Genomic DNA, 24,610 nt, shown 5'->3' with positions numbered 1-24,610 from the left:
ATAAATGCAGATATTTCAAGGCAGAATTGCTGCACTAGAAAACCCTGTCTGGGTGGTGTGTATGTAAATGATCCCCCTGATCAATGATTAACTGGAGTAAACTTTGCCTACGGAAGACCCCTGACACACCTGGTAAGTTATATAACAACATTAGATAATAAGTTATTAATTCCACTTTGTTAGGGCATATTTACTCCATTTTAGGTCCCACAGGCTGCCCCAACAGATAATCATGACATGAAAGCATATTGTAATAGTCTAAGAGGTACTTAGTTGACACTAAAAGGTGTCAACCCATTTAAAGAGAAAACTGTTATTTGTTTGTTTTGATAATTTACAGATTTTCTCAATCAGGCAACATTTCAATTATCAGGGGACCGCACATGGGGTACCGACCACAAGTCTGGTAACCAATGTCATAGATTATGTGGCATGCACAACTTTAATGGATATTTTACTGATAGGAAATGTCTGAATGCAAAAGCCCTAAGTATGCCTTGTAAAACGGTTGTTTTGCTCACTAGGCCTACCTTATTTGATATTGTTTATTTCACTATTTGTATTACAATGCTTGTGTAGGTTATGTTGTGGGTAAATATGTTTTTAGAAAGCTATTAGCCTAGTCCAAACGTCCAGTTGCTGACATAACAGGACATTGCATAAGCATGTGGGCGTGGGAGGTGGCGTTTTGTTTGGAGAGATTTGCGTCATTATGCTGTTTTCCAACACGCGCACTGGCCTCTGATTAGATCAGAGGTGAGACCACACCCTCCCTCTACCCTTAAACCCGCCCTCTTCCTGGTTTGTCATGAAAACTCTACTGTACAGATCAATCCATTGGCAGTTTGAATCAGGGGAATTCTTTGGGGAAGTTGCTTTAAATCTCTCAATATAATGCGGAATGTGGTTTGATTACGGGTATCTTTAAACTAATAATTACTAAGGATATATTTGTATTGACAATATATTTTCCCGCCTCTGTATTTAGGGTTTTGAAATCCTCCTTATTCGTTATCCACCCTCGAAACTCTAGTTCAAAGAGCCTGTCAGAAATATGATGAAACATTTGCCGGCTACTTTGTTACTGATACAAACGTGAAAGAATGCCGCAGTGGCCAACATTTTGTGTCCGTATAATGATATCTCTATTTTTATGCAAATAGTTATTATTTGACAGGACAATCGAGTGTTGGGACTGAAGTGAGGCTGTTTAGGGTAGCTTCTCACCGCTCTCTCGTTCATTTGGCAACACTAGTTGTGACAGAACCGGCGCGAGACATGTATCCGGCTCGTCGGTGTTCGTTCCTTCACCGAGACTTGGCAGCGTTGTGTCTCTCCTCCCTGGGGCCGGCAGCTAAGAAACAGACACCTCCGAAGAAATTATCCCTCCCGGCTCCACGGCACTGTCACACCGGAGGCGAAGGCGGCAAGCCACAGGTGAAATCACGCGGCTCATCGCCCGCGTCAGCGAGCTCTATACCAGGTAGGCATTTTCAGTGTTCAGGAGGCATCTTATAAAACCTTTCTCGTGTCTGTTTAAAAAAAAATGACAATTATATAATTTTATTGGATTATGTTTAAATAACATTCGGAACGATATAGCCTATGGTTGGGAGGGGTGTATTTCTCTTGTTTGGCCAGAATTATTATTCAAACCGATTAGGCCTATGTGAAGTCTCATGCGCTTCTACATCCTCAGACATTCAGAACGTGGTAAATATGTAGTAGAGAGGCTGAATCATTACCAAATTGTGTGTGGGGGGGACTGGTTTGTTTTTTGGATTGTTTTTAGCTTGTTTGCCCCATGTCACTTCCATAACAAAGTTAGTTCAAGACTTAATTTTTGGCACTTTTTATTTATTTTATTGATGTCCAAAGGTAGAATGGGGGCTAATGAACAGCGATGGTATCGCGTCACTAAACCTTGGTCTGAATTGAGTCTCCTGTGCTTGAGTCACAAGTCCCTATGGCTGAAGTCCGAGTCCCAGTGCTCAAGTCTGAGTCGTTGGCTCCACATTAACTCAAAATAAAGTTAGTGTAGTGGCAAGAGGAATTTAGTCAAAACATTTTACCTATCCCTTTTTCTTTCTTTATGTGCCACCAAATGTTTGCATATAGGCTACTGGTAATGTTACTAGGACCACGGCCAGTTGCAAACCATTCTTAATTAAACGTTGCAGATAGAAATCCCATGAGTAGAGCCAAAGTTATTCCTTATTCAACATGTCAGAGAGGCATGTTTGTTCTATGTAGCTTATTAAACCTGAATGTTACAAAACATTGCATCCTGCTGAATACGCCCCAGGTTGTTAGCTATAGCTATCTAATGAGGTAACATGGCTGAACAAGGTGTAGCCTAAACATGGTTAACGGTCCGATCCGCAAGTAGCCTAGTTTTAAAATGGTCCGGGATAAATGTCAAATGCGGCACGCCAATTCACAGACAGAAAAAACGTAGCGCTAGTATTCTGGGTCATATCTTTTGAACGGTAAGGAATCAAGGGAGAAAGGCCACAGGAAAGGAGACACCGAAGAGGTCAACCCTTTCCTGTGGCCTTTCTCCCTCACGCTGCTTGTCCTGGACAGCTTGTTCACCGCAAAGGACTGGACCAATAAAAACAGTCCGAGGGTATTCCATAGAAATAAAATGACATTTTGTATGGGTAGGCTATTTCCTCCTAGTGTACAGGTTTGCCTCTGCCTCATTGATTTTGTATCACCTGTCTAGTATGTTTCAAGATACCATTGAGCAATTAGGATTATGGTGATATGAGAGAAGGCCAAGAATGTGCAAAGCTGTCATCAAGGCAAATGGTGACTACTTTGAGGAATCTCAAATATAAAATATATTTTGATTTGTTTAACAATTTTTTGGGGTTACTACATGATTCCATATGTGTTCATAGTTTTGATCCCTTCACTATTATTCTACAGTGTAGAATCAGTTAATAACAAATTATTTTTTACAATGACGGCCTACCAAAAGGCCTCCTGTGGGGATGGGGACTGGGAATAAAAATAAATTAAATAAAAATATAGGACAAAACACACATCACGACAAGAGAGACAACACTACATAAAGAGAGACCTAAAATGACAACATAGCATGGCAGCAACACTTTACAACACAGCATGGTAGCAACACAACATGATAGCAACACAACATGGCAGCAGCACAAAACAGGGTACAAACATGGCAGCAGCACAAAAGGGCAAGAAGTTAGAGACAACAAAACATCAGCAAAGCAGTCACAACTGTCAGTAAGAGTGTCCATGATTGAGTCTTTGAATGAAAAGATTGAGATAGTGTTTGTTTGTTGCACCTCGTTCCAGTCGATAGCAGCAGCAAACTGAACAGATGAGCGACCCAGGGATGTGTGTGCTTTGGGGACCTTCAACAGAATGTGACTGGCAGAACGGGTGTTGTATGTGGGAGGATGAGGGCTGCAGTAGATATCTCAGATAAGGGGAGTGAAGCATAAGAGGGTTTTCTAAATGAGCAACAAACAGTGGGTCTTGCGATGGGTATACAGAGATGACCAGTTTACAGAAGAGTATAGAGTGCGGTGATGTGATCTAATAAGGAGCATTGGTGGCAAATCTGATGGCCGAAGGGTAAATAACATCTAGCCTGCTCGAGAGCACCCTTACCTCCATAATATAGGATGGTCATCTGAATTAGGGTTAGTTTATCAGCTGGGGTGATAGAGGAGCGATTACGATAGAGGAAACCAAGTCTAGATTTAACTTTAGCCTGCAGCTTTGATATGTGCTGAGAGAAGGACAGTGTACTGTCTAGCCATACTCCCAAGTACTTGTATGAGGTGACTACTTCAAGCTCTAAACCCTGAGAGGTAGTAATTACACTTGTGGGGAGACGGCATTCTTCTTACCAAACCACAATGACCTTTGTTTTGCAGGTGTTCAGAGCAAGGTTAAGGGCAGAGAAAGCTTTGTTGAAGAGCATTTAACTCAAAATCCGGGGAGAGGCCAGTTGAGTATAAGACTGTATCATCTGCATATAAATGGATGAGAGAGAGCCTCCTACTGCCTGAGCTATGTTGTTGATGTAAATTGAGAAGAATGTGGGGCCTAGGATAGAGCTTTAGGGTACACCCTCGTGACAGGCAGTAGCTAAGACAGCAGATATTCAGACTTTGTACACTGCACTCTTTGAGAGAGGTAGTTAGAAAGCCAGGCCAAAGACCCCTCAGAGACACCAATATTCTTTAGCCGGCCCACAAGAATGGAATGGTCTACTGTATCAAGAGCTTTGGCCATGTCAATAAAAATAGCAGCACAACATTGCTTAGAATCAAGGGAAATGATGACATCATTGAGGACCTTTTTAAGGTTGCAGTGAAACATCCATAACCTGAGTGGAAACCAGATTACATACCAGAGAGAATACTATAGACATCAAGAAAGCCAGTCAGTTGATTATTGACAAGTTTTTCCAACACTTTTGATAAACAGGGCAAAATAGAAATATGCCTATAACAGTTAGGATCAGCTTGATCTCCCCTTTAAATAAAGGACTAACGGTGTCTGCCTTCCAAGCAATGGGAACCTCCCCAGAGAGGAGAGACAGCCTTTGTGATTATATGGGCAGCAACCTTAAAGAAGAAAGGGTCTAAATCATCTGATCCCAATGTTTTTTTGGGGTCAAGTTTAAGGAGCTCCTCAGTGACCGCCTGCAGGGAAAAACTTTGTAGTAGGGCAGGGGAAAATAGGGAGGAGCATCAGGGCTTGTCACATTAGAAGGGGTGGGAGATGAGGAAATGTTGGATGGGCAAGGAGGCATGGCTGAGCCAAATAGGAATCCTGACTTAATGAAGTGGTGATTTTAAAGAGCTCAGCCATGTCCTTCTTGTCAGTAACAACCACATCAACTTTAAGGGACATGGGCAGCTGTGAAGAGGCGTGTTTATTCTCCAGATCTTTAACCATTTTCCAGAACTTCTTGGTGCTAGACCCACAGAGAGAGAACTGCTCCTTAAAGTAACTAACTTTTGCCTTCCGGATAGCCTGAGTGCACTTATTTCTCATTTGCCTGAACGAGAGCCAGTCTGCCTGAGTATGCATGTGCCAAGCCTTTCATCAAATGCAATTCTTGAGGTGGATCAAGAATTACTGCCAGATCACGGTCGAACCAGGGGCTGAACCTGTTTTTAATTTAAAAATTCTTTATGGGGCGTGTTTGTTAACAATATCACTGAAGATATCAAGCTAATTCTATACCAATTTACAGAGGTCATGAAGGAAGGCTTGCTTATGAAAGTTTCTTTAGCAAGTGTCTATGACAAATCAGGGCAGGACGTTTCACTGAGCAGCCATTACACAAACAGGCTGTAAAACAGTGATCACTAAGGTCATTACAGAAAACACCAGACTAGTTATCCTCACAAATAATCATGAGAGGAGAGTAGCATTTTCTGGGTGTTTGGAGTCACCTTGTGGGATTGGTAATAATCTGAGAAAGATTTAGGGAGTCCCATTGCTTTAAGACTTGGTCAGGTAGTTTAATTAAGCATGTCCCAGTTTAGGTCACCTAGCAGGACAAATTCAGACTTAGTGTGTGGGGCCAGGAGAGAGCTTAGGGCAGGTAGGGTACAGGCCGGTGCTGATGAAGGATGATAACACCTCGCAACAGTCAACGAAGAGATAATGCTTAAAACCAGCAAATAAAATTGTTTGTGGACAGACTTGGTGGAGACATCAGAGCACTGACGGTGATCCTTGTTTACCATACCGTGGGACAGACTTTTTAGCCAACTAGATATTAGCCAGCCTAGCCAACAATCACGGTTATGGTCGGCAAGCCAGGGCCCAATAACTGGAGACCAGCTAGAACACAACTAAAACATAACCACAGAACACAAGCAAAGAGAGAGCAGAGACTTACAGATTGTTGGTTGGGGCCCATCCAATAGTGAAAGAGGGCAGGCTGAGTTGGCTACCAAAGCCAGGGGAGGCAGGTGCTTCACCGGGCCGAGGGAGAGTCGGTGAGGGAAATCCAATAGCTATATAGTGAGAGAGAACCAAAATAGATGGATTCCAGATGTCAGTCAAATAGGGCACTAGCACTAAGCCAATGTGGGAAAGGTTACAGAACTCCCATAGCCTACTTCAAAGAGAACATGCCAAAAAGTTGACAAAACAAAATAGAGAAAAGACAAGGTACTACACAATTAGCGCAAGAAGGCACAAGAGCCTGCCGTGCTAATGAGTTCCCACTAGATAACACAGCCACAAAGTCTGTGAAGCGCTTGAGCTAGCTACAGAGTTAGCATATGAACTCGGGAGCACAGAGTAGATTCTCCATATGGTGTATAGTGCAAACTCATGCTTCCTACCCTTTTTAAGACTGTAAAATCACCAGGAAATCAGATCAGTGATTTTAATTTAGGAAATCTGTTCCCAATGTAAGCATGTTTGAAATCATTGTTTTTGTCATACTATATCTGTTTGGGCTACTTGCAGTCAACTTGCAGTGTACAAATGATTTATGATGTTCCGACCCTCCGCTCAAGACCCCCGGTCTAGCCTCTAACCATTTACTGTAGTATAAAAACAGGTATGCTTCCTAGGCCATCTCTATTCAACCACTCCGCTAAATGGCTCCAACAAGACAAAAGGTTAGACCAAAAAATAAATGGCGACCTCATTACAGTTATGCAACACTAATCTCATTAAAACTGGCAGCACACGTTTTCCTACCCATGGTGACTGAGGAGGAGATCAGAAGGGTTGAGTTATTTTAGGTTCTGTCATGTCTGTAAAATCAGGTCATGGTGAGAGAAGCCCTTGTACCTCTCAGCTAATAGTACACTGATATATTAATGTCTAGAGTGTGGATGAGGGGGTTTCATCTAAATTAACCCACTATTCCCGAGGATTTAACATTAAATTATTTTATTGGTTTGACTCCACCAGTGGGTTAAACTTATCCAATGATGATGGGTATAAAGTATAAACCAAAATAGCTTAATTTGGGTTCTCCCTTAAAGCTAGAATCCCAAGTTGCTATATCCATTGTGGACTTTGGTTCTTGAAGATTTTAACTTAAATGTCTCATGAGCTTAGTTCAACTGTCGTACCTTATCAGAACCCAAAATATAAGATTGTTATACGCCAATGTTTGTAAACAAAGTAAATGTAAACAAATACTGTTGCCTCCAAAACATGGTCAAAACTATAATTGTGATATCATAGATGGTCAGTTCTTGCATACATAGCTCTCACTTTGAATATTTCTCCAGGTTCATCCCTCAGCTGTTTACCGAAACACAGACCGGTTGACCACTTTATTTCAATTAAGGAGTCCAGCTTTAAGAATGCACACAGTTAGTTTTTTCATTGTCTCATATTTCTTGTGTTTTCTTACCTATATTATTAGTTTTATTACTGCATTGATGATAAAGAGCTTGCAAGTAAGCATTTCACTGTACTGTTTTACACCTGCTGTATCCTGTGCAAGTGACAATCTTTGAAACAAGCACACGCTCAGAAACACTCTGAAAATGAGGGGGCCAGGCTATTTTGCTGTTCCCCTTACATCTCCCTCCTGTCCATGGACAGGAGTTCAAGGGGCATTGGGGTCCAGACCCCCTGCTTCCCAAATGTTTTAATTTTAGTCTACCTGGCTACCTAGCCTCTGTCATGCTCCCATCCTTCATTTGATAATTGCCTGGAGCAGTCATGTGATTGTCTCATTCAACGCTGATGTTTAAATGTAGGCCCGTAGATAGGCCTGGCCTGCTGTGCTGTCAATGCAGTATTTTTATGGAGAAGAACAGATTTTAGGTCTACAGTATAATTGAGTAGGCCTAGATACCAATTATTGAAACGGTTTCCTTCGTCTCCTTTCTTTTAGCTTTTGTCCTCTAGGGAGATGGTAAGTAAAGTAAGTATAGCCAACTGAAAACACAGATACAATCATGTTCTTTCTCAGTTGAGTCAGAAACATAATGTCCACTCCACCGGTGTTTCCAGCTATTTTTAACCTTATGTTTGGGAAACCCCTACTCTCTGATGCCACATACCGTATGTACATTCTACATAGTGTACATGTAGAATACTCGTGCTGAATGGGGCCCTGAAGCATTCCAGTGTATGTGCTCTATGAGCAGCAGACTGAGTCAGCTTATTGAATCACATTCCACTCAGTTGAGTCTCTCCTCTATCACACAGATTAACTAAGGACAAGCCACACTAATCTCATTTAATTTGGTCATTTGTGGTGTTTGTGTGCCATATCTCTATGCGAGTGGTTGTATGCCATGTGTGTGACCCTCACGGGACAGTTATAATAAGCCATTGTGGCAGCCAAATGAGCAGTGTGGGGATGAAGAGAGGAGACTGGGTTTGACACTGGTCTATTCAGGAATGCTCGGTAGCTCGCAGAATCCCCATCTCTCGAAAACTCTCTCACTCACACACAGAACAGTCCAGTCTCTTACACACCGAGCAATCCAGTCTCATCCGCGTGCTCCGGAACATTCTTTCACGTCAATACATCAGTTTCAGAAGAGTCCAATCTCTCTCAGGAGAAATAACCCCTGGAGAAGGAGAGAGAAACAGAGGAGAGGCGAGAGAGTGCTCCATGGAGACAGCCTGGACACTGGGTCGAGCGTGAGTCAAAAAGCAAGATTTTAAAAAGAGGGTGTGTGTGATTCTTCTCCATCGACTCTACGTTTTCTTTGTGAGTAACTGTCTATCATCTCTCAACTCAATCGGAAAAACTGAGTGTTCGACTGAGAATTTTCTGGACCATATTTAAGAGAGCTCTAAGAAATAGTTGTAAGATGTGAAGATATGTGTTCACATCTGAAAGGTGTCTGTAGGTTAAAAAAAAATGTTTCAGATGAGAATAAGTAATAACTCCAGAATCAAAACTGCAGCTAGAGGTCAGCAAATGGTGGCAAATAAATACTGTGCTCTTCCTCCCTGCTTTTCTCTCTCTCTCTCTCTCTGGAGAAGTTTATGGTGTGTAAACATGATCCTGCACTAGAACACTGTGTCCTGGGTATTGAGTAACTCGCCAACCCTTGCACCCCTGCACTCCAAACCTCTGTGTGTCTGTGTGTGTGTGTGTGTGTGTGTGTGTGTGTGTGTGTATGGGGGGCGCGACTCAAGTGTGTTACTGTCCACCTTCCACTCCCCTGTGTGTTTTCCAAGTATCCGGATACATCAGTCTGTCAGCTCCACCTGACATATGACAAGCCATGGTGATGACCTCATATCCTCCCCTCCCCCTTCCTTTCCTTTCTCTCCCTTCCCTTGTCCTCCCATCAGTCTCACACAGACTGTGTATAAACAGTTACGCTGTCATTAGCTGGAATGTCCCACTGACACAGAAACAGAGGGAGGGACTGAGACAGAGGGGGAGAGAGACTGAGTACGACAAACTGAAAGCAGCAGAGAACTAAAGTGGAAGCACTCGGATTGTCCGAAAAACGACTGAGGGGGGAAAAAATCAGAAGAAACTGAAGTACAAGGAGGAGAAAGACAGTGAAGGAGTCATCAAAACAGCGAGAGGAATAGAGCTAGAGAGTATTGCTGCTGTTCTCCGACACCTAGACAAAACAGTGGTGAGGATTTCACTAAACCACAGTGGCGTACGTAGTCTAAGGATGGAGATGATCGGTTAGACCACAGTTCTATCAAGCTTATTTATGTATATCTCTCTTTAGATCCACTCTGTCTAACTATTTTTTTTTCTAGCTGCTCTCGCTCACAAAATGGCTTCCAAGGAACGCAGAGGATGAGTCGGAGCCTAACTCACGAGGGAGTGTCTGCCTGTCTGTCGTCCTGTGAATGTGCTAGCCTTAATCTGTGGGCATTGTTTTGGTAAATGGAGCAAAATAATGTATCGCTGTTGACTCATCCACCTAAGAGCATATTGCATGCCACATATACAAGTGGTGACAGATGATTTATTTAGTCTGATTCAGACATGGTCTTTCATGTGAGAGCCTGAGAGAGACAGTCTCTGCTGACTGCAGGGTAACATGACAGGACTCATGTTTTACTGTGTGTGTGCGCATGATTATGTGCGCACACTGTATGTGTGCAGTGTTTTGTATTTCTCTAATATGTTGCCTCCTTGTCCTCAGTGTGTCTGATGGGCAGCAGTAGCAGCAGCAGGCTGTTTGGTACCCTGGCCCAGACCCTGAACAGTGCTCCACTGGCCCAGCAGGACTACGACCCAGAGCACCAGGACTCAGACCAGGACCCGGAGGGCCTGGAGCAGGCCGACCCAGACCAGCTGCTCAGGGAGTGCGAGAAGATCCTCCAGAACCGGCCGGCCCGGCCACACAGGGACCTGGTCTACCCTGTAGACCCTAAACACCAGCACCAATACAGGAACAATGAGCAACAGCAAACACCATCTATACGGGTCATGACATGGAACATCCTAGCTCAAGGTACATAGAGCTCTGATAGATGATAGAGTACTATAGAATACAGAAGACCACCAGAGCAGAACATGTACTGTATGAGCACCTTCCTAATATTGAGTTGCACCCCCCCTCCCATTTTGCCCTTAGAACAGACCCAATTTGTTGGGTCATGGACTCCACAAGGTGTCAAGCGTTCCACAGGGATGCTGGCCCATGTTTGCTCCACAAGGCGTCAAGCGTTCCACAGGGATGCTGGCCCATGTTGACCCAACAAGGTGTCAAGCGTTCCACAGGGATGCTGGCCCATGTTTGCTCCAATGCCTGCCACAGTTGACACGTTGTATTGAGTTTGGCTGGATGTCCTTTGGGTGGTGGACAATTCTTGATACACATGGAAAACTGTTGAGCGTGAAAAACCCAGCAGCGTTGCAGTTCTTGACACAAACCGGTGTTTGTTTTCAAAGGCACTTAAATATTTTGTCTTGCCCATTCACCCTCTGAATGACACACATACACAAACCATGTCTCAATTGTCTCAAGACTTAAAAATCCTTCTTTAACCTGTCTCCTCCCCTTCATCTGCACTGATTTGAAGTGGATTTAACAAGTGGTGTCAAGGGCTTTCACCTGTATTCACCTTGTCAGTATGTCATGGAAAGAGCAGGTGTTCTTAATGTTTTGTACACTCTATGAATATCCAAGATTCTAGCTCTCAAGACTTCAGACCATGATACTACTCAGTGCTCACAGTGGCTTTCGATCAGAAATGGGGAGAAGTGTTCAACTCTATACAGTAATGTCTACTGCTAATGTCTGGTAACTGTCCTCTCTCCTCCTCTCAGCTCTAGGGGAGGGTAAGGATGGCTTTGTGCAATGTCCTCTGGATGCTCTGAACTGGGCTGAGAGGAAGTACCTGATCCTGGAAGAGATCCTCACCTACCGCCCTGACATCCTGTGTCTCCAGGAAGTGGACCACTACTACGACACCTTCCAGCCCATCTTGGCCAGCCTGGGCTACCACAGCACATTCCTTCCCAAGCCCTGGTCCCCCTGCCTGGAAGTGGCCAGCAACAACGGCCCTGATGGCTGTGCGCTCTTCTACCGCCGTGCCCGCTTCAGCCTCCTCCACACCTCCCACCTGCGCCTCTCTGCCATGATGCTGCCTACCAATCAGGTGGCCATCGTGCAGACGCTGCGTTGCCGGGAGACGGGTCAGAGGCTGTGCGTGGCTGTGACCCACCTGAAGGCGAGGAGTGGCTGGGAGAGGCTGAGGGGGGCCCAAGGGGCTGACCTACTGCAGAGCCTAAAGGCTATCACCTCGAGGGCGGCTGGGTCAGACCCAGTCAGTAGGGGACCTGGGGGAGGGAGTGGGACAGAGGGGGTGCCTCTGCTAGTGTGTGGGGACTTTAACGCTGAGCCCTCAGAGGACGTGTACAGGCGTTTTATTTCCTCCCCCCTGGGTCTGGACTCCGCCTATAAGCTGCTGAGTGCAGATGGGCAGACGGAGCCGGCCTACACTACCTGGAAGATCCGTCCCTCAGGGGAGAGCTGCAGTACCCTGGACTACATCTGGTACTCTCACGGTGCTTTCACTGTGGACACCCTGCTGGACATACCCACTGAGGAACAGATAGGACCTGACCGCCTGCCCTCATACCACTACCCCTCCGACCACCTCTCACTGCTCTGTGATGTCAGCTTCAGGGAGCCACGGGATCAACCTCATAGGCTGATGTAGGTTGCCTATCCGAGGCTTCGTGCAATAGGGTCCCAGTTCTGGACAGTCCTGGAAGAATCGACTGGATCAAACAACATGTGGGAGTGTGATACTGGAGAAGTGAATGCTTATTTTACTTGAACTGGTGCTGAAATTTGATTCTGCAGACTTGACACCAGAGAGTAGTTATTTATTTTTTAAACCAGTACTTGTTTTCTGTCAAGTGAGATGTTATCCCTCATGATCGTTTTTCTTCATATGAGGTGTATAACTGGTTTAAAGTAATTGGAGAATAGGATCCTATCAATACTGTAACTGCTATTATTTTCAGTGCTGTGGCAACAAGAATGCCAATGAGCATGTCAAAATAAAATACTTACATTCTGACATCTTGTTTTTGTTCATGTCATATTTACTTCTTTATTTTAGTGTTTTAATACTTTGGTTAGTTCTGTATGTTCATATTTAGTGATGGGGGGGTCGATACAGTTACATATCTCAAATTATTTTTGGATGATATTAATGCAATACTTTGACTACAAATATAAATTGTAAAAAAAAATTAGTTAGCGCTGGTCTGCTTTACCTGGGTCAAAACTCCGGTATTTTTCATCCTATAGCTTGTTCTCCATCTTAGAGCGTTGGGCTAGTAACCAAAAGATCGCTGATTCAAATACCCGAGCCAACCAGGTGAAAAATCTGATGTGCTCTTGAGCAATGGCACTTTGACACTTAAGTCTAATTTGCTCCAGGGGCGCCGCAAGAGGGTTTATTCCGCCCAAGATCTGTCCACATTAGGCAGATCATTAATTGTTAAGTTATTGTATGCGGGGGCAATGTGTCGAATTTAGTCAAAAATAAAAATGAATTTCTTATTTGATCTAATAGAAATGTTGCAATCCTTAGGTTGTTACGACTGTCCTGATAAATGTGATGCACGCGACATCCCGGCAACACTTTATATCTAAGATGAACATGTTGTAATTTGAGACAGTCTATGCATATTCAGGAGGGTAGTGTAACATCTCGCTCTCCATTGATTAAATATTCAAATAACAAATTAATTAATTAAAAATCCTACAATGTGATTTTCTGGATTTTTTTTCTCATTTTGTCTGTCATAGTTGAAGTGTACCTATGATGAAAATTACAGGCCTCTCTCATCTTTTTAAGTGGGAGAACTTGCCCAATTGGGGGCTGACTAAATACTTTTTTGCACCACTGTATATCTATATGTGTGTGTACAAAACATTAGGATCACCTTCCTAATATTGAGTTGTACCCCCTTTTGCCCTCAAAACAACCTCAATTCATCGGGGCATGGACTCTGCAAGGTGTCAAAAGCGTTCCAACGGGATGTTGGCCCGTGTTGACTCCAATGCTTCCCACAGTTGTATCAAATTGGCTGGATATCCTTTGGGTGGTGGACAATTCTTGATACACACGGGAAACTGTTGAGCGTGAAAACCCCAGCAGCATTGCAGTTCTTGACACAAACCAGTGCGCCTGGCACATACTACCAAACCCTGTTCAAAGGTACTTACATCTTTTGTCTTGCCCATTCACCCTCTAATGGGCACACATACACAATCCATGTCTAAATTGTCTCAATGCTTAAAAATCATTATTTAGCCTGTCTCCCCTTTATCTACACTGATTGAAGTGGATTCAACAAGTGACGTCAGTAAGGGATCATAGCTTTCACCTGGTCAGTGTATGTCATGGAAATAGCAAGTGTTCTTAGTTTTGTACACTGTTCACAGGTTTATTTGTCACTGTGTGAAACTGGGCACTTTGAGAGGGACTTGAGACCATCACAGCCCTCCAACCAGCACCACAGGGACTGGAGAAAGACCCCCACACCCTGCATAAGTAATGGGGTTTGTGTGGTACCTTTCCCTCTCCAAGTCTCCCCAGGTCAATGTTGCCGTTGGTGTCAGGCTGAGGTTGTGTCTTCGGCTTCCTTCCCCCTGTAAGGAAACCAACCAAATATAAGTTAGTACCTTTCATATAATATACAACTTAATGTTTATTACAGACACACAGGAGCAGTGGACAACACAGAGATGGATAATAAAGAAAACATTTAGTTGCATCGGAGGCTGACCATAGGTAAATGCGTGTGTGTGGCAATGACCCCTCAGCTGGTTAGCCCTTAAGTCTGCTGCCCTTGAGCATGACTCTGGACACAATGGTGAGTCAGAATAGGATGAGTGTGAGGGAATGGGTGGACAGGAAGTTACATGGGGCTTCTAACCCTGATCTCACCTGATCCCTTCCAATCCCATCAGGCCATACTGTGAGAGGACATAACACTGGGAAATAAGATGACGGAGCCCAGCAGGTAAATTAATACCAAATAGCACCGTGTGCAGTGATCCAAGTCCTTAGCATTTCTGCAATGATGGGTATACGACTGCACAGAATGTCTGCACCAATTGGCTCATTCATCCCCCCCATCTCCCTGTAACTATTCCCCAGGTTGTTGTTGTTAATTAGAATATTTATTTTCTCAGTCAATTTACCTAGTAAAATAATAAATGATCCTCATAAATAGGCACTTTGACAGTAAATGTGATGGGACTGGATGGGTTACTACCAATATTGTGTGCATTACCATACCATTCATGTGTCAAGTAGTTTCAGATGTTCTTGAGGCCAGGATAGGACATGTACAGTGCATTCGGAAAGTATTCACACCACTTGACTTTTTCCACATTTTGTTACGTTACAGCCTTATTCTAAAATGTATTCAATTGTTTGTTTTTCTCTTCAATCTACACACAATAAGCCATAATGACAAAGTGAAAAGAGGTTTTTAGACATTTTGGAAAATAATATCTGAAATATCCCATTTACTTAAGCATTCAGACCCTTTACCTAGTACTTTGTTGAAGTACCTTTGGCAGTGATTACAGCCTAGAGTCTTCTTGGGTGTGACGCTACAAGCTTGGCACAACTATATTTGGTGAGTTTCTCCCATTCTTCTTTGCAGATCCTCTCAAGCTCTGTCAAGTTGGACGGGGAGCGTCCAAGCTATTTTCAGGTCTCTCCAGCGATGTTCGATCGGGTTCAAGTCCGGGCTCTGGCTGGGCCTCTCAAGGACATTGAGACTTGTCCCGAAGCGACTCCTACGTTGTCTTTGCTGTGTGCTCAGGGTTGGTGTCCTGTTGGAAGGTGAACCTTCGACCCAGTCTGAGGTCCTGAGCGCTCTGAAGCAGGTTTTCATCAAGGATCTCTCTCTACTTTGCTCTGTTCATCTTTCCTTCAATCCTGACTTGTCTCCCAGTCCCTGCCGCTGAAAAACATCCATACAGCATGATGCCACCAGGCTTCACCGTAGGGATGGTGCCAGGTTTCCTCCAGATGTGATGCTTGGCATTCAGGCCAAAGCGTTCAATCTTGGTTTCATCAGACCAGAGAATCTCATTGTCAGAGTCCTTTAGTTGCCTTTTGACAAACTCCAAGGGGGCTGTCATGTGCCTTTTACTGAGGAGTGGCTTCCGTCTGGCCACTCTACCATAAAGGCCTGATTGGTGGAGTGCTGCAGAGATGGTTGTCTTTCTGGAAGGTTCTCCCATCTCCACAGAGGAACTCTGGATCTCTGTCAGACTGACCATCAGATTCCTGGTCACCTCCCTGAGAAAGGCCCTTCTCCCACGATTGCTCAGTTTGGCCAGGCTGCCAACTCTGGGAAGAATCTTGGTGGTTCCAAACTTCTTCCATTAAAGAATGATGGTGGCCACTGTTTTATTGGAGACCTTCAATGCTGCAGATATTTTTGGTAACCTTACCTAGATCTGTGCCTTGACACAATCCTGTCTCGGAGCTCTACGGACAATTCCTTCGACCTCGTGGCTTGGTTTTGGACAGAATAATAGTGAAGACATCAAAACTATGAAATAACGTATGAAATCAAGTAGTAACAAAAAAGTGTTAAACAAATCAAAACATATTTTATATGTGAGATTCTTCAAAGTAGCCACCCTTTGCCTTGATGACAGCTTTGCACACACTTGGCATTCTCTCAACCAGCTTCACCTAGAATGCTTTTACAACAGTCTTGAAGGAGTTCCAACATATGCTGAGCACTTGTTGGCTGCTTTTCATTCACTCTGAGGTCCAACTCATCCCAAACCATCTCAATTTGGTTGAGGTCAGGTCATCTAATGCAGCACTCCATCACTCTCCTTCTTGGCCAAATAGCCACCTACACAGCCTGGAGGTGTGTTGGGTTATTGTCCTGTTGAAAAACAAATGATAGTCCCACTAAGGGCAAACCAGATGGGATGGTGTATCGCTGCAGAATGCTGTGGTAGCCATGCAGGTTAAGTGTGCATTGAATTCTAAATAAATCACTGACAGTATCACCAGCAAAGCACCCCCACACCATCACACCTCCTTCGTGCTTCACGGTGGGAACCACACATGTGGAGATCATATGTTCACCTACTCTGTCTCAGAAAGACATGACGGTTGGAACCAAAAATCTCATTTGGACTCATCAGACCTAAGTACAGATTTCCACCGGTCTAATGTCCATTGCTGGTGTTTCTTGGCCCAAGCAAGTCTCTCCTTATTTTGTGTCCTTTAGTGGTTTCTTTGCAGCAATTCAACCGCAAAGGCCTGATTCACGCAGTCTCCTCTAAACAGTTCATGTTGAGATGTGTCTTTACTTGAACTCTGGGCTGCAATCTGAGGTGCAGTTAACTCCAATGAACTTATTCCCTACAGCAGAGGTAACTCTGTGTCTTCCTTTCCAGTGGTGGTCCTCATGAGAGCCAGCTTCATCATAGCCCTTGATGATTTTTGTGACTGCAAACATTTTCCAGATTGTCTGACCTACATGTCTTAAAGTAATGGCGGACTGTCATTTCTCTGTTTATTTCAGCTGTTCCATAATAGGGATATCTTGTCAGTATACATTTTTTTGGTAAACATTTCTAAAAAACCTGTTTTTGCTTATGGGGCATAGATTGACAAATGTTTTCTTTAATTTTAGAATAAGGATGTAATAACATGTGGAAAAAGGGAAGGCATCTGAATAGTTTAAATGCACTGTATATAGAATACAAGGCCATTGATAGTAAAAGGTATCCAGCTGAGTTTGAAGACCACTACAAACATCAGCTGTGGGTTGCCATTCTAGTGGTGTAAAGTAAAAATAATTGAAAGTACTACTTACGTAGTTTTTTGGGGTATCTGTACTTTACTTTTTATATTTTTTGCAACTTTTACTTCCTAAAGAAAATGTACTTTTTACTCCATACATTTTCCATGACAACCGAAAGTTACATTTTGAATGCTTAGCAAGACTGTCAAATTCAAGCACTTATCAAAAGAACAGGTGGTCATCCCTGCGGACTCACTAAACACAAATACATATTTTGTAAATGTCTTCGCGCTGGAGTGCCCCTGGCTATCCATACACTTTAAAAACAAAACAAATGGTGCTGTCTGCTTTGCTTAAGTCATTTTAAATGTATATGAGCAGTTTTAATTACTTTTGATACATAAAACCAACATTTTAGACAAGTAGTATTTTACTGGCTGACTTTCACTTGAGTAACTTTCTATTAAAAAGGTATTTATACTTTTACTCAAGTATGGCAATTGGGTACTTGACCACAGAACACCAGCTATCATTTTCTGATGATTTTACTTGGTGAAACGTCACCATTCATTCACACCCAGGTGATCTACCACACACTGTTTTGGTTTGCCTAGTCCTTTATGTTTTTCAACTCCGTCTGAAAGAGATTCAGTGCCAACAAGTATTGACCAAGACAAGATGTTTCAATTCATGTTTTTATATAATACATACTTCAGTAAAATCTACATCAATACACTTTGAGAGTACATGAAAATAGCATATGCTTCAAAATGTGGGAATATACCATCTGGATCTGTCTTTCAACACAAACATCCTTTCGCTCCCTTTTCTGAACAGTAAAAAATATATATAATAACACAAAAAAAAACATTGAGTGTGGAGGGACAGTGCTGTGGAGGACTAGACTACTTTCCATAGCTAGATGATGGGAACCAACCAGTCAGAGGAAAACCCAAAGATTTCAACTACGAGACAAAAGAACTACACTTGCATTGAACTTAGAATACATCGTACGTAACCTGCTGAAGAGTATCAAAAAGTTTACACAAAGCTTTCAGGCTTCCTTTATATTATGTTTTTGATTAAAAGAAGCATGTTCAATGTACAATCTAAGGCTTGCCCATCGTTTGAGATCCAAAGAGCTTCTAAAGCATGTACACTCCCCTACATATGTATCTGGACAGTGAAGCTGTTTAATTTGGCTCTATACGCCAGCATTTAAAATTTGAGATTAAATGTTTCATATGAGGGGACCGTTCAGAATGTCACCTGTTTTGAGGGTATTTTCCTACACATCTGTTTTACCGTTAAATGAAAACAGTCCATTTGAAGGTATCATAAGTATTTAATATACATAAGTTTAGTATTTGGTCCCATATTCCTGGCATGCAATGACTACATCAGCTTGTGACTCTACAAACTTGTTGGATGCATTTGCAGTTTGTTTTGGCTGTATTTCAGATTATTTACCATTTCTTTTTGGCACAACAATGTGTCATTTTGGAGTCACAAAACAAATACAAATTGAATAGGTTTCTGAACACTTCTACATTAAATGTGGATGCTACCATAATTACTGATAATCTTGCATGAACTGTGAATAATGATAAGCTAGAGGCACAAAGATCAGACCCCCAAGAAAGGCTAACCTCTCACCATCACTTTTTGGGGGGGTATGATATTTATGCCTCTAACTCACACTCTCACTTATTCACGATTATCCGTAATCTTGGTAGCATCCAGATTAAGGTATGTGTTCAGAAATGTTCTGTAATATTTAAATTAAAAATGACAATGCATTATTTACTATTAATTTCTATTGGACATAACATTCTGAAACACAGCCAAAGCAAAGTGCAAATGCAGAATCACAAGCTTGATGTCACTGCGTTCTAGGAATATGGGACCAAATACTAAACTTTTGACTACTTTAATACACATACTACTGAATTTGACCAAATATGTATAACACCTTCAAGTTGGGGGAATAGATACATAAAGTGATTATTTCTAAACGGTGAAAAAGATAGGCATGAAAATACCCTCAAATAAAAAAGGTGACATTCTGTACGGTCACCTCACATGATTTTTTTTTTTAATTTTTATTTTACCTTTATTTAACCAGGCAAGTCAGTTAAGAACACATTCTTATTTTCAATGACGACCTGGGAACAGTGGGTTAACTGCCTGTTCAGGGGCAGAACGACAGATTTGTACCTTGTCAGCTCGGGGGTTTGAACTCGCAACCTTCCGGTTACTAGTCCAACGCTCTAACCACTAGGCTACCCTGCCGCCCAAATAATTAATCACATCCAAAATGCTCGAGTAGAGAGCCAAATTAAACGTTTTAGCTTCACTGTCCAAATCAATACGTAGGAGAGTGTAGCTATGTATTATGTATACAAAGTCCCTTTATCCTCATCTCTTTTCCTGGTTTTCTGATGTGGAGGGAGGGATGGCACTGCAGCTCCAGTTTGAAGACTAGCTCCCTGGTAACTAGGAGCTCCATAGCTGAGGTTCAGAGCTCTCATCCTCTGTATGGTCCTACAGCTCCACTGCCCAGTGATTGGAGGATGGGAAGGGAAGACTCCACTTCAAAACACAGGGTCAATATGGAGTCAGTAGCTGTCGAGCCCCTTGGCCTTGAGTTCAAGATTCAGGGTCCACTGGGTTCTGTGCCGACTCCAGAGTCAGAGGGGTCTCCCGGGCTAGACTGGGGGAGCTCCGTGCTCACTGGAGGGGTGGACTCTGGAAGGGCTGTGTAGGGTGAGATGGCTTCTTTTTCAGGGTGTGTAGAGGGGGTAGGTACACGGATTGTGATGGTGGTGGAGGGAGGGAGCTGTAGTTTACCTACAGGGGAGGCAGCAGGTGGCTGCTGGGTCACAGTCACAGGCTTTGCCAGTATGAGTGGAGGGGCTGGTTTAGCCTGCACCAGCTGGGTGACTGGTTTAGCCTGCACCAGCTGGGTGACTGGTTTAGCCTGCACCAGATGGGTGACTGGTTTAGCCTGCACCAGATGGGTGACTGGTTTAGCCTGTATGAGCTGAGCTAGCTGGCCTGAGAGCTGGGCTGAAAGGTTGCCCTGCGTTAGCTGAGCTAGCTGGGCCGCCGGGATGGTGATGATGGTGATCTTCTCTCCGCTCTTGGCCCCGGCGGGCATCATGGCAGGCAGGGTCTGGATCACCAGCTTGGGCCCGCCAGCGTGGGCGTTGCCCAGGGTGATGGGAGCCTGGGTGGTGAAGACGGTGGAGGAGTTGAGGGTCATCTGACCCAGTGTCGTCGTCATGACCATGGGCATGGCCAAACGCATGGTCCTGTACATAAGACAGAAACAAAGATGTAACTACTTCACAGTGCATTTGGATGGAAATGGACACAGACAGAATCACACATACAAGTTCTCTCTTATGTCTGCTGCCCCTAACACCTTTTCAAATAAATACCACAGATTTTCTCTTGGGGGGAAAAATTGCTACAAAAATGTATTCATTATTTCATGACTTCTCCAATCATGCCTCACCTGTTGCCGGACGAGGTGGGTATGACGGTGACGTAGCTCTGCTGTGTCTGGGTGGAGGTGGCAGGGTCAATAATCAGTGTCTGGTGGTGCTCAGAGGGTTCCCCCTCCTCTCCCTCCTCCTCCTCCCTGTCATCGTCGATCACCCTGATGTTCTTGGGCATGTCTTTAAACTGGTAGGCTAGCCTCTGGCCTGCCACCTTGGCTAGGATCCCCCTCTGGTAGTAATACCTGGACAGGAACAACCGTACACTCAGTTTACCTAACCTAAGTGGCATACCTTTGCATGCATTTTAAGAGGGGAACTTAAGGGTTAAATGCATGCATTTTAAAAAGACACATCAAAAATTGCATTACTCATTCCTTAGCATGAAAATAGGAAAGATATGTTGGGTCAACAGTAAGCCTTACACACTAACTATGGTGAGGAATTGGCTAGCCAATATAGTATAATGGTATCCCATAGTTACCTGAGTGCCCTGCCCATGGTTTCATAGTTCATGTCAGGTTTGTTCTTGTGTTTGCCCCACAGCTTGGACACGGCCTTGGAGTCGACCAGCTTGAAGATGCCCTTGTCCCGCTGCATCCACTTGATGTACCTGGGACAGGTGTTCTTATCCTGGAGGAGATCCAACAGGAACTCCCATAGGTAGGTGGTGCTCCCTGGAGGACGGAGGGAGAGAGAAGACCAACGTCATTCATACAGAGGATGGCCCACACACCGGCTATCTACTGAAGGGATATGGCCCCATCTTGAGTTGCTCTACGTAGAGGAGAATCCCTTCATGGGCTTGACAAACCCTAGCCCTCGCTGTGTGTGTGGTACCTTTTCCCTCTCTGGGTCTCTGCCTGATCCCCAGGTCAATGTTGCCGTTGGTGTCAGGCTGAGGCTGTTGTGTCTTCGGCTTCCGTCCCCCTGCAAGGAAACCAACCAAACATAACTTCGTACATTTATATAACATACAACTTAACTTTTAATACTGGGTTGCACACAGTGACCAACACAGAGACAGATGGCAAGAACGCATGTGGTTGTGTTTGAGGCAGACCTTTCTTCTTCTTGGCAGACGGAGGCTCATAGTCTGGGGGTATAGGGAAGCTGTCCTCTTCTATGGGCTCACACTCTGTAGACACCTCCACCACCGTCTCCATCATCACGTCCTCCACTGAGACAGACAGACAATAGTTCATCATTACAGCCACAGAGCAGTGTGAAGATTCAACTCAGACTGCCAAATGGTAACTTTGTGGTAGAACGAACGTCGACACATTTTACCATCAAATTTTTCAGCCCGACATCATGGCCCGCCACACACTTATAATGCCTGGCCCCCGGCAAGGCCAATGGAGGAGGGGTTGAGTTGTTACCTGTGTTGTTGCGGTCTCCATGGAAACTGCTGGGGGAGTCCATGTGAAGAAGGGCCTCGGCCGCCTCGAAGGTCTTATCAAAGCACACCATGCCCCCGTGTGACGACACCTCTACTACAACAACACAGGAGACGGGGAGGTAGGTTAAAGGAGTGTCGAAAATACATTTCATTTCAATGTAATGTTCGTTCAATTACTTTGTTTCAATGAGTATTCAACCGTATCTTCCTATGCCTGGGGCCCTACAGCAGTAGATACCACAGACGTTCACCCTTGGAAGCAGTTAGCTGGGCAAGATGGATGTTTCCTTTCATTAAATAATGAGAGGTTAGGCTAAGTGAACCTGTACTTTTGGGACACTGATAGTAAACCGTAGCCTTTATCCTTGTGGCGTTGGAGAGAAGGAGTGACGTAGCCTGTACCAGCTATCACCCTAAGTCTTCTATTTCGCCGCTCTTTATCTCACTCATTCACAACCCTCCCGCATTCGGTTGTGCATAGTAACTACTGCCTACAGAAGATCTATCTTGAGGATGGTCATTGTTCAACATCCTAAAAAGCTGTCCCCTCCCTCAAACCTCATGACTTCTGTCACTCTTCCAGTGGGCTCAGTTCATACACCACTAGATGTCCTTCTTGAGATGGTCCTAGAAGAAAATAATACTTGTGATATATTGGAAAGTCTAAAAGCCAATTTATGCTTGTTCAGGCAATGCGATCCAGAGGCTCTGTGTGACACAATTGCGGAGCTTCCGGAGGCCAACTCGAGCACCGCATCGCTGTGCACCTCCCAAATTTTGTAACAATGCAGAGGGCTCCGCATGGACATGATTGGTTTGACGATAGGTGAGTGCGGGAGGGCAAGTACAGGGTTAGAGCCTTTTACACTCACACTCCTCTAAAGCAATCACTCAATCAAAAAAACACTATCCAAACCCTCTAACAGCAACAAAAAAATATTGCTGTCCAGTCCTGCACCACCCTCCCTCTCACCTGTCTCCACTACCTCGGTGACCACCTCCTGCTCGTCTCCCACGTCCTGCATCAGATAGGTCCCGTCATCATAGACCAACACCTGGGCAGCGTAGCACTGCTCCAACTGGGCACTGGGCACCTCTTCCACCACCACAGCAGGATACTCCTCCCCATCCTCCCCTATTACAGTCTCCACTATCTCCTGCACCACCTCTCCCTCCTCACCGAGGTTCTCCTGACTCTGGAGAATGAACAGATACATTGAAGGAAGCGCAAGTTGAAACATACATCATGTGTTGTGTGTATTTGAACATTTGTTGAATCATTTATAATGTTGAGATAACAGAGATGCCAATATCACGAGAAAAACATGTTATTCATCGGTTCACTTCACAATATTATTCATGTCAATAAGATTTTTCTATCAGCCCTGACCCAGCTTTAAGCTTGAAATGGGATTGTGTGTGGCACTGGTATTGCAATTAAAACACCCTTTAAATGTTGCATAGGGAAGGTTAGGACCGGTTGTCTCTTACCTGCTCAGTCTCTTCCATGACAGTGACGTACTCCACCATATTCCCTCCACCGTCTGCCACCACAACAGAGGTCATCACTCATTCCTATGGAAATAAAACAGGGAATCAGAGCCAGCCTCTTCCCCAACCACAGTCCATCACACAGACTATGAACAGTTCTGTATTGGGCCCTGATTTCTGAAGTATGCACTAGCGTACTCATCACAGCTAACGGAGAAACTAGCTAGCTTACACTGCAACAGTAACAAGAACACAAACGTCAATTTGGCAAAAATTGACCATGTTCAGCAATAGGGCTGAGGAAACTACACTCTGTAGAACGCTATAGTTGCTTTTTGCGCATCACGTTCACAAGCACTTCACGTTCACAAGCGTGACCCCAATGTTTACATCATTTGTGCAGTATCTGTTGTAGCTTCATTAGCCAGCTAACTAGTAACGTTAGCGAACTAGCTAACTATAGGTTCTACATTGTAGCTTTAATGTACATTGATTGGTAGATAGGTGTTCCAAGTTGTGTTATCAGAGAGATGACACGTTAAGTTAACTTGCCGAACTAACTACTACACAGGAAATGCTTAATAATATTTTAGTTCGTTTGTTAGCGGCTAACATAGCTCGCTTGTTAGCTACATAGTTAGCAGCGCCAACTAGCTACGGTTGGCTGTCATATGGCCATCCTTGCCCGTTGAACTCCACAGATCCAATCATGTTATTAAGTAAAATTTGGCAAAATAACGTTCCTTACCTCTTATGTTGCTTGTCCTGCAGTCGATAACTTCAAGATAGGTCTAGCTCTTTAAGCTAGCTGGCTAGCCAAATTGACCAGGCCGACGTCGACGCGCTCCTTAATTTGAATACTCTCAAGTGTTTGCAAGCTTGCTGTAGCAAGCACAATATTTCAGCCAAATAGCTTTCTATGTGCTCTTATGCTGATTTTCACCGACAAAACAATACTGAAATTCCGTATATTGCATT

At 44.0% G+C, this 24,610-nt stretch overlaps 2 protein-coding genes across 6 annotated transcripts; one reads left to right on the top strand and one right to left on the bottom strand.

Moving 5' to 3' along the window:
- The first annotated feature begins 843 nt into the window (after positions 1–843).
- LOC115130688 (nocturnin-like) lies at positions 844–12,510 on the top strand. Of its 4 annotated transcripts, none has more exons than XM_029662069.2 (3): positions 844–1,483; positions 10,119–10,430; positions 11,249–12,510. In XM_029662069.2, exons 1-3 carry the CDS (start codon positions 1,279–1,281, stop codon positions 12,142–12,144), a joined length of 1,413 nt encoding a protein of 470 aa, XP_029517929.1. In that variant the 5' UTR covers positions 844–1,278; the 3' UTR covers positions 12,145–12,510. The 4 variants fall into 4 exon arrangements, with proteins under 4 accessions (XP_029517929.1, XP_029517933.1, XP_029517931.1 ...); XM_029662073.2 differs by lacking the exon at positions 844–1,483 and adding an exon at positions 4,782–9,593; XM_029662071.2 differs by lacking the exon at positions 844–1,483 and adding an exon at positions 4,782–9,593 and having other exon boundaries at positions 9,727–10,430.
- A 5,407-nt stretch (positions 12,511–17,917) lies between these two features.
- LOC115130686 (ETS-related transcription factor Elf-2-like) lies at positions 17,918–24,467 on the bottom strand. 2 transcript variants are annotated; one of them, XM_029662060.2, is made up of 9 exons: positions 24,381–24,467; positions 23,633–23,716; positions 23,115–23,337; positions 22,122–22,235; positions 21,803–21,919; positions 21,580–21,669; positions 21,224–21,416; positions 20,757–20,984; positions 17,918–20,550 (listed from the first exon to the last, which is right to left on the bottom strand). In XM_029662060.2, the coding sequence occupies exons 2-9, from the start codon at positions 23,705–23,707 to the stop codon at positions 19,893–19,895; spliced, it is 1,698 nt and encodes a 565-aa protein (XP_029517920.2). In that variant the 5' UTR covers positions 23,708–23,716; positions 24,381–24,467; the 3' UTR covers positions 17,918–19,892. The 2 variants fall into 2 exon arrangements, with proteins under 2 accessions (XP_029517920.2, XP_029517922.2); XM_029662062.2 differs by having other exon boundaries at positions 22,122–22,232.
- Between the last annotated feature and the right edge of the window lie 143 nt (positions 24,468–24,610).

Source organism: Oncorhynchus nerka, linkage group LG6 (genome assembly GCF_034236695.1).
Source record: "Oncorhynchus nerka isolate Pitt River linkage group LG6, Oner_Uvic_2.0, whole genome shotgun sequence".
NCBI lineage: Eukaryota > Metazoa > Chordata > Actinopteri > Salmoniformes > Salmonidae > Oncorhynchus > Oncorhynchus nerka.
This window is presented reverse-complemented; position numbering and strand designations above follow the sequence as displayed.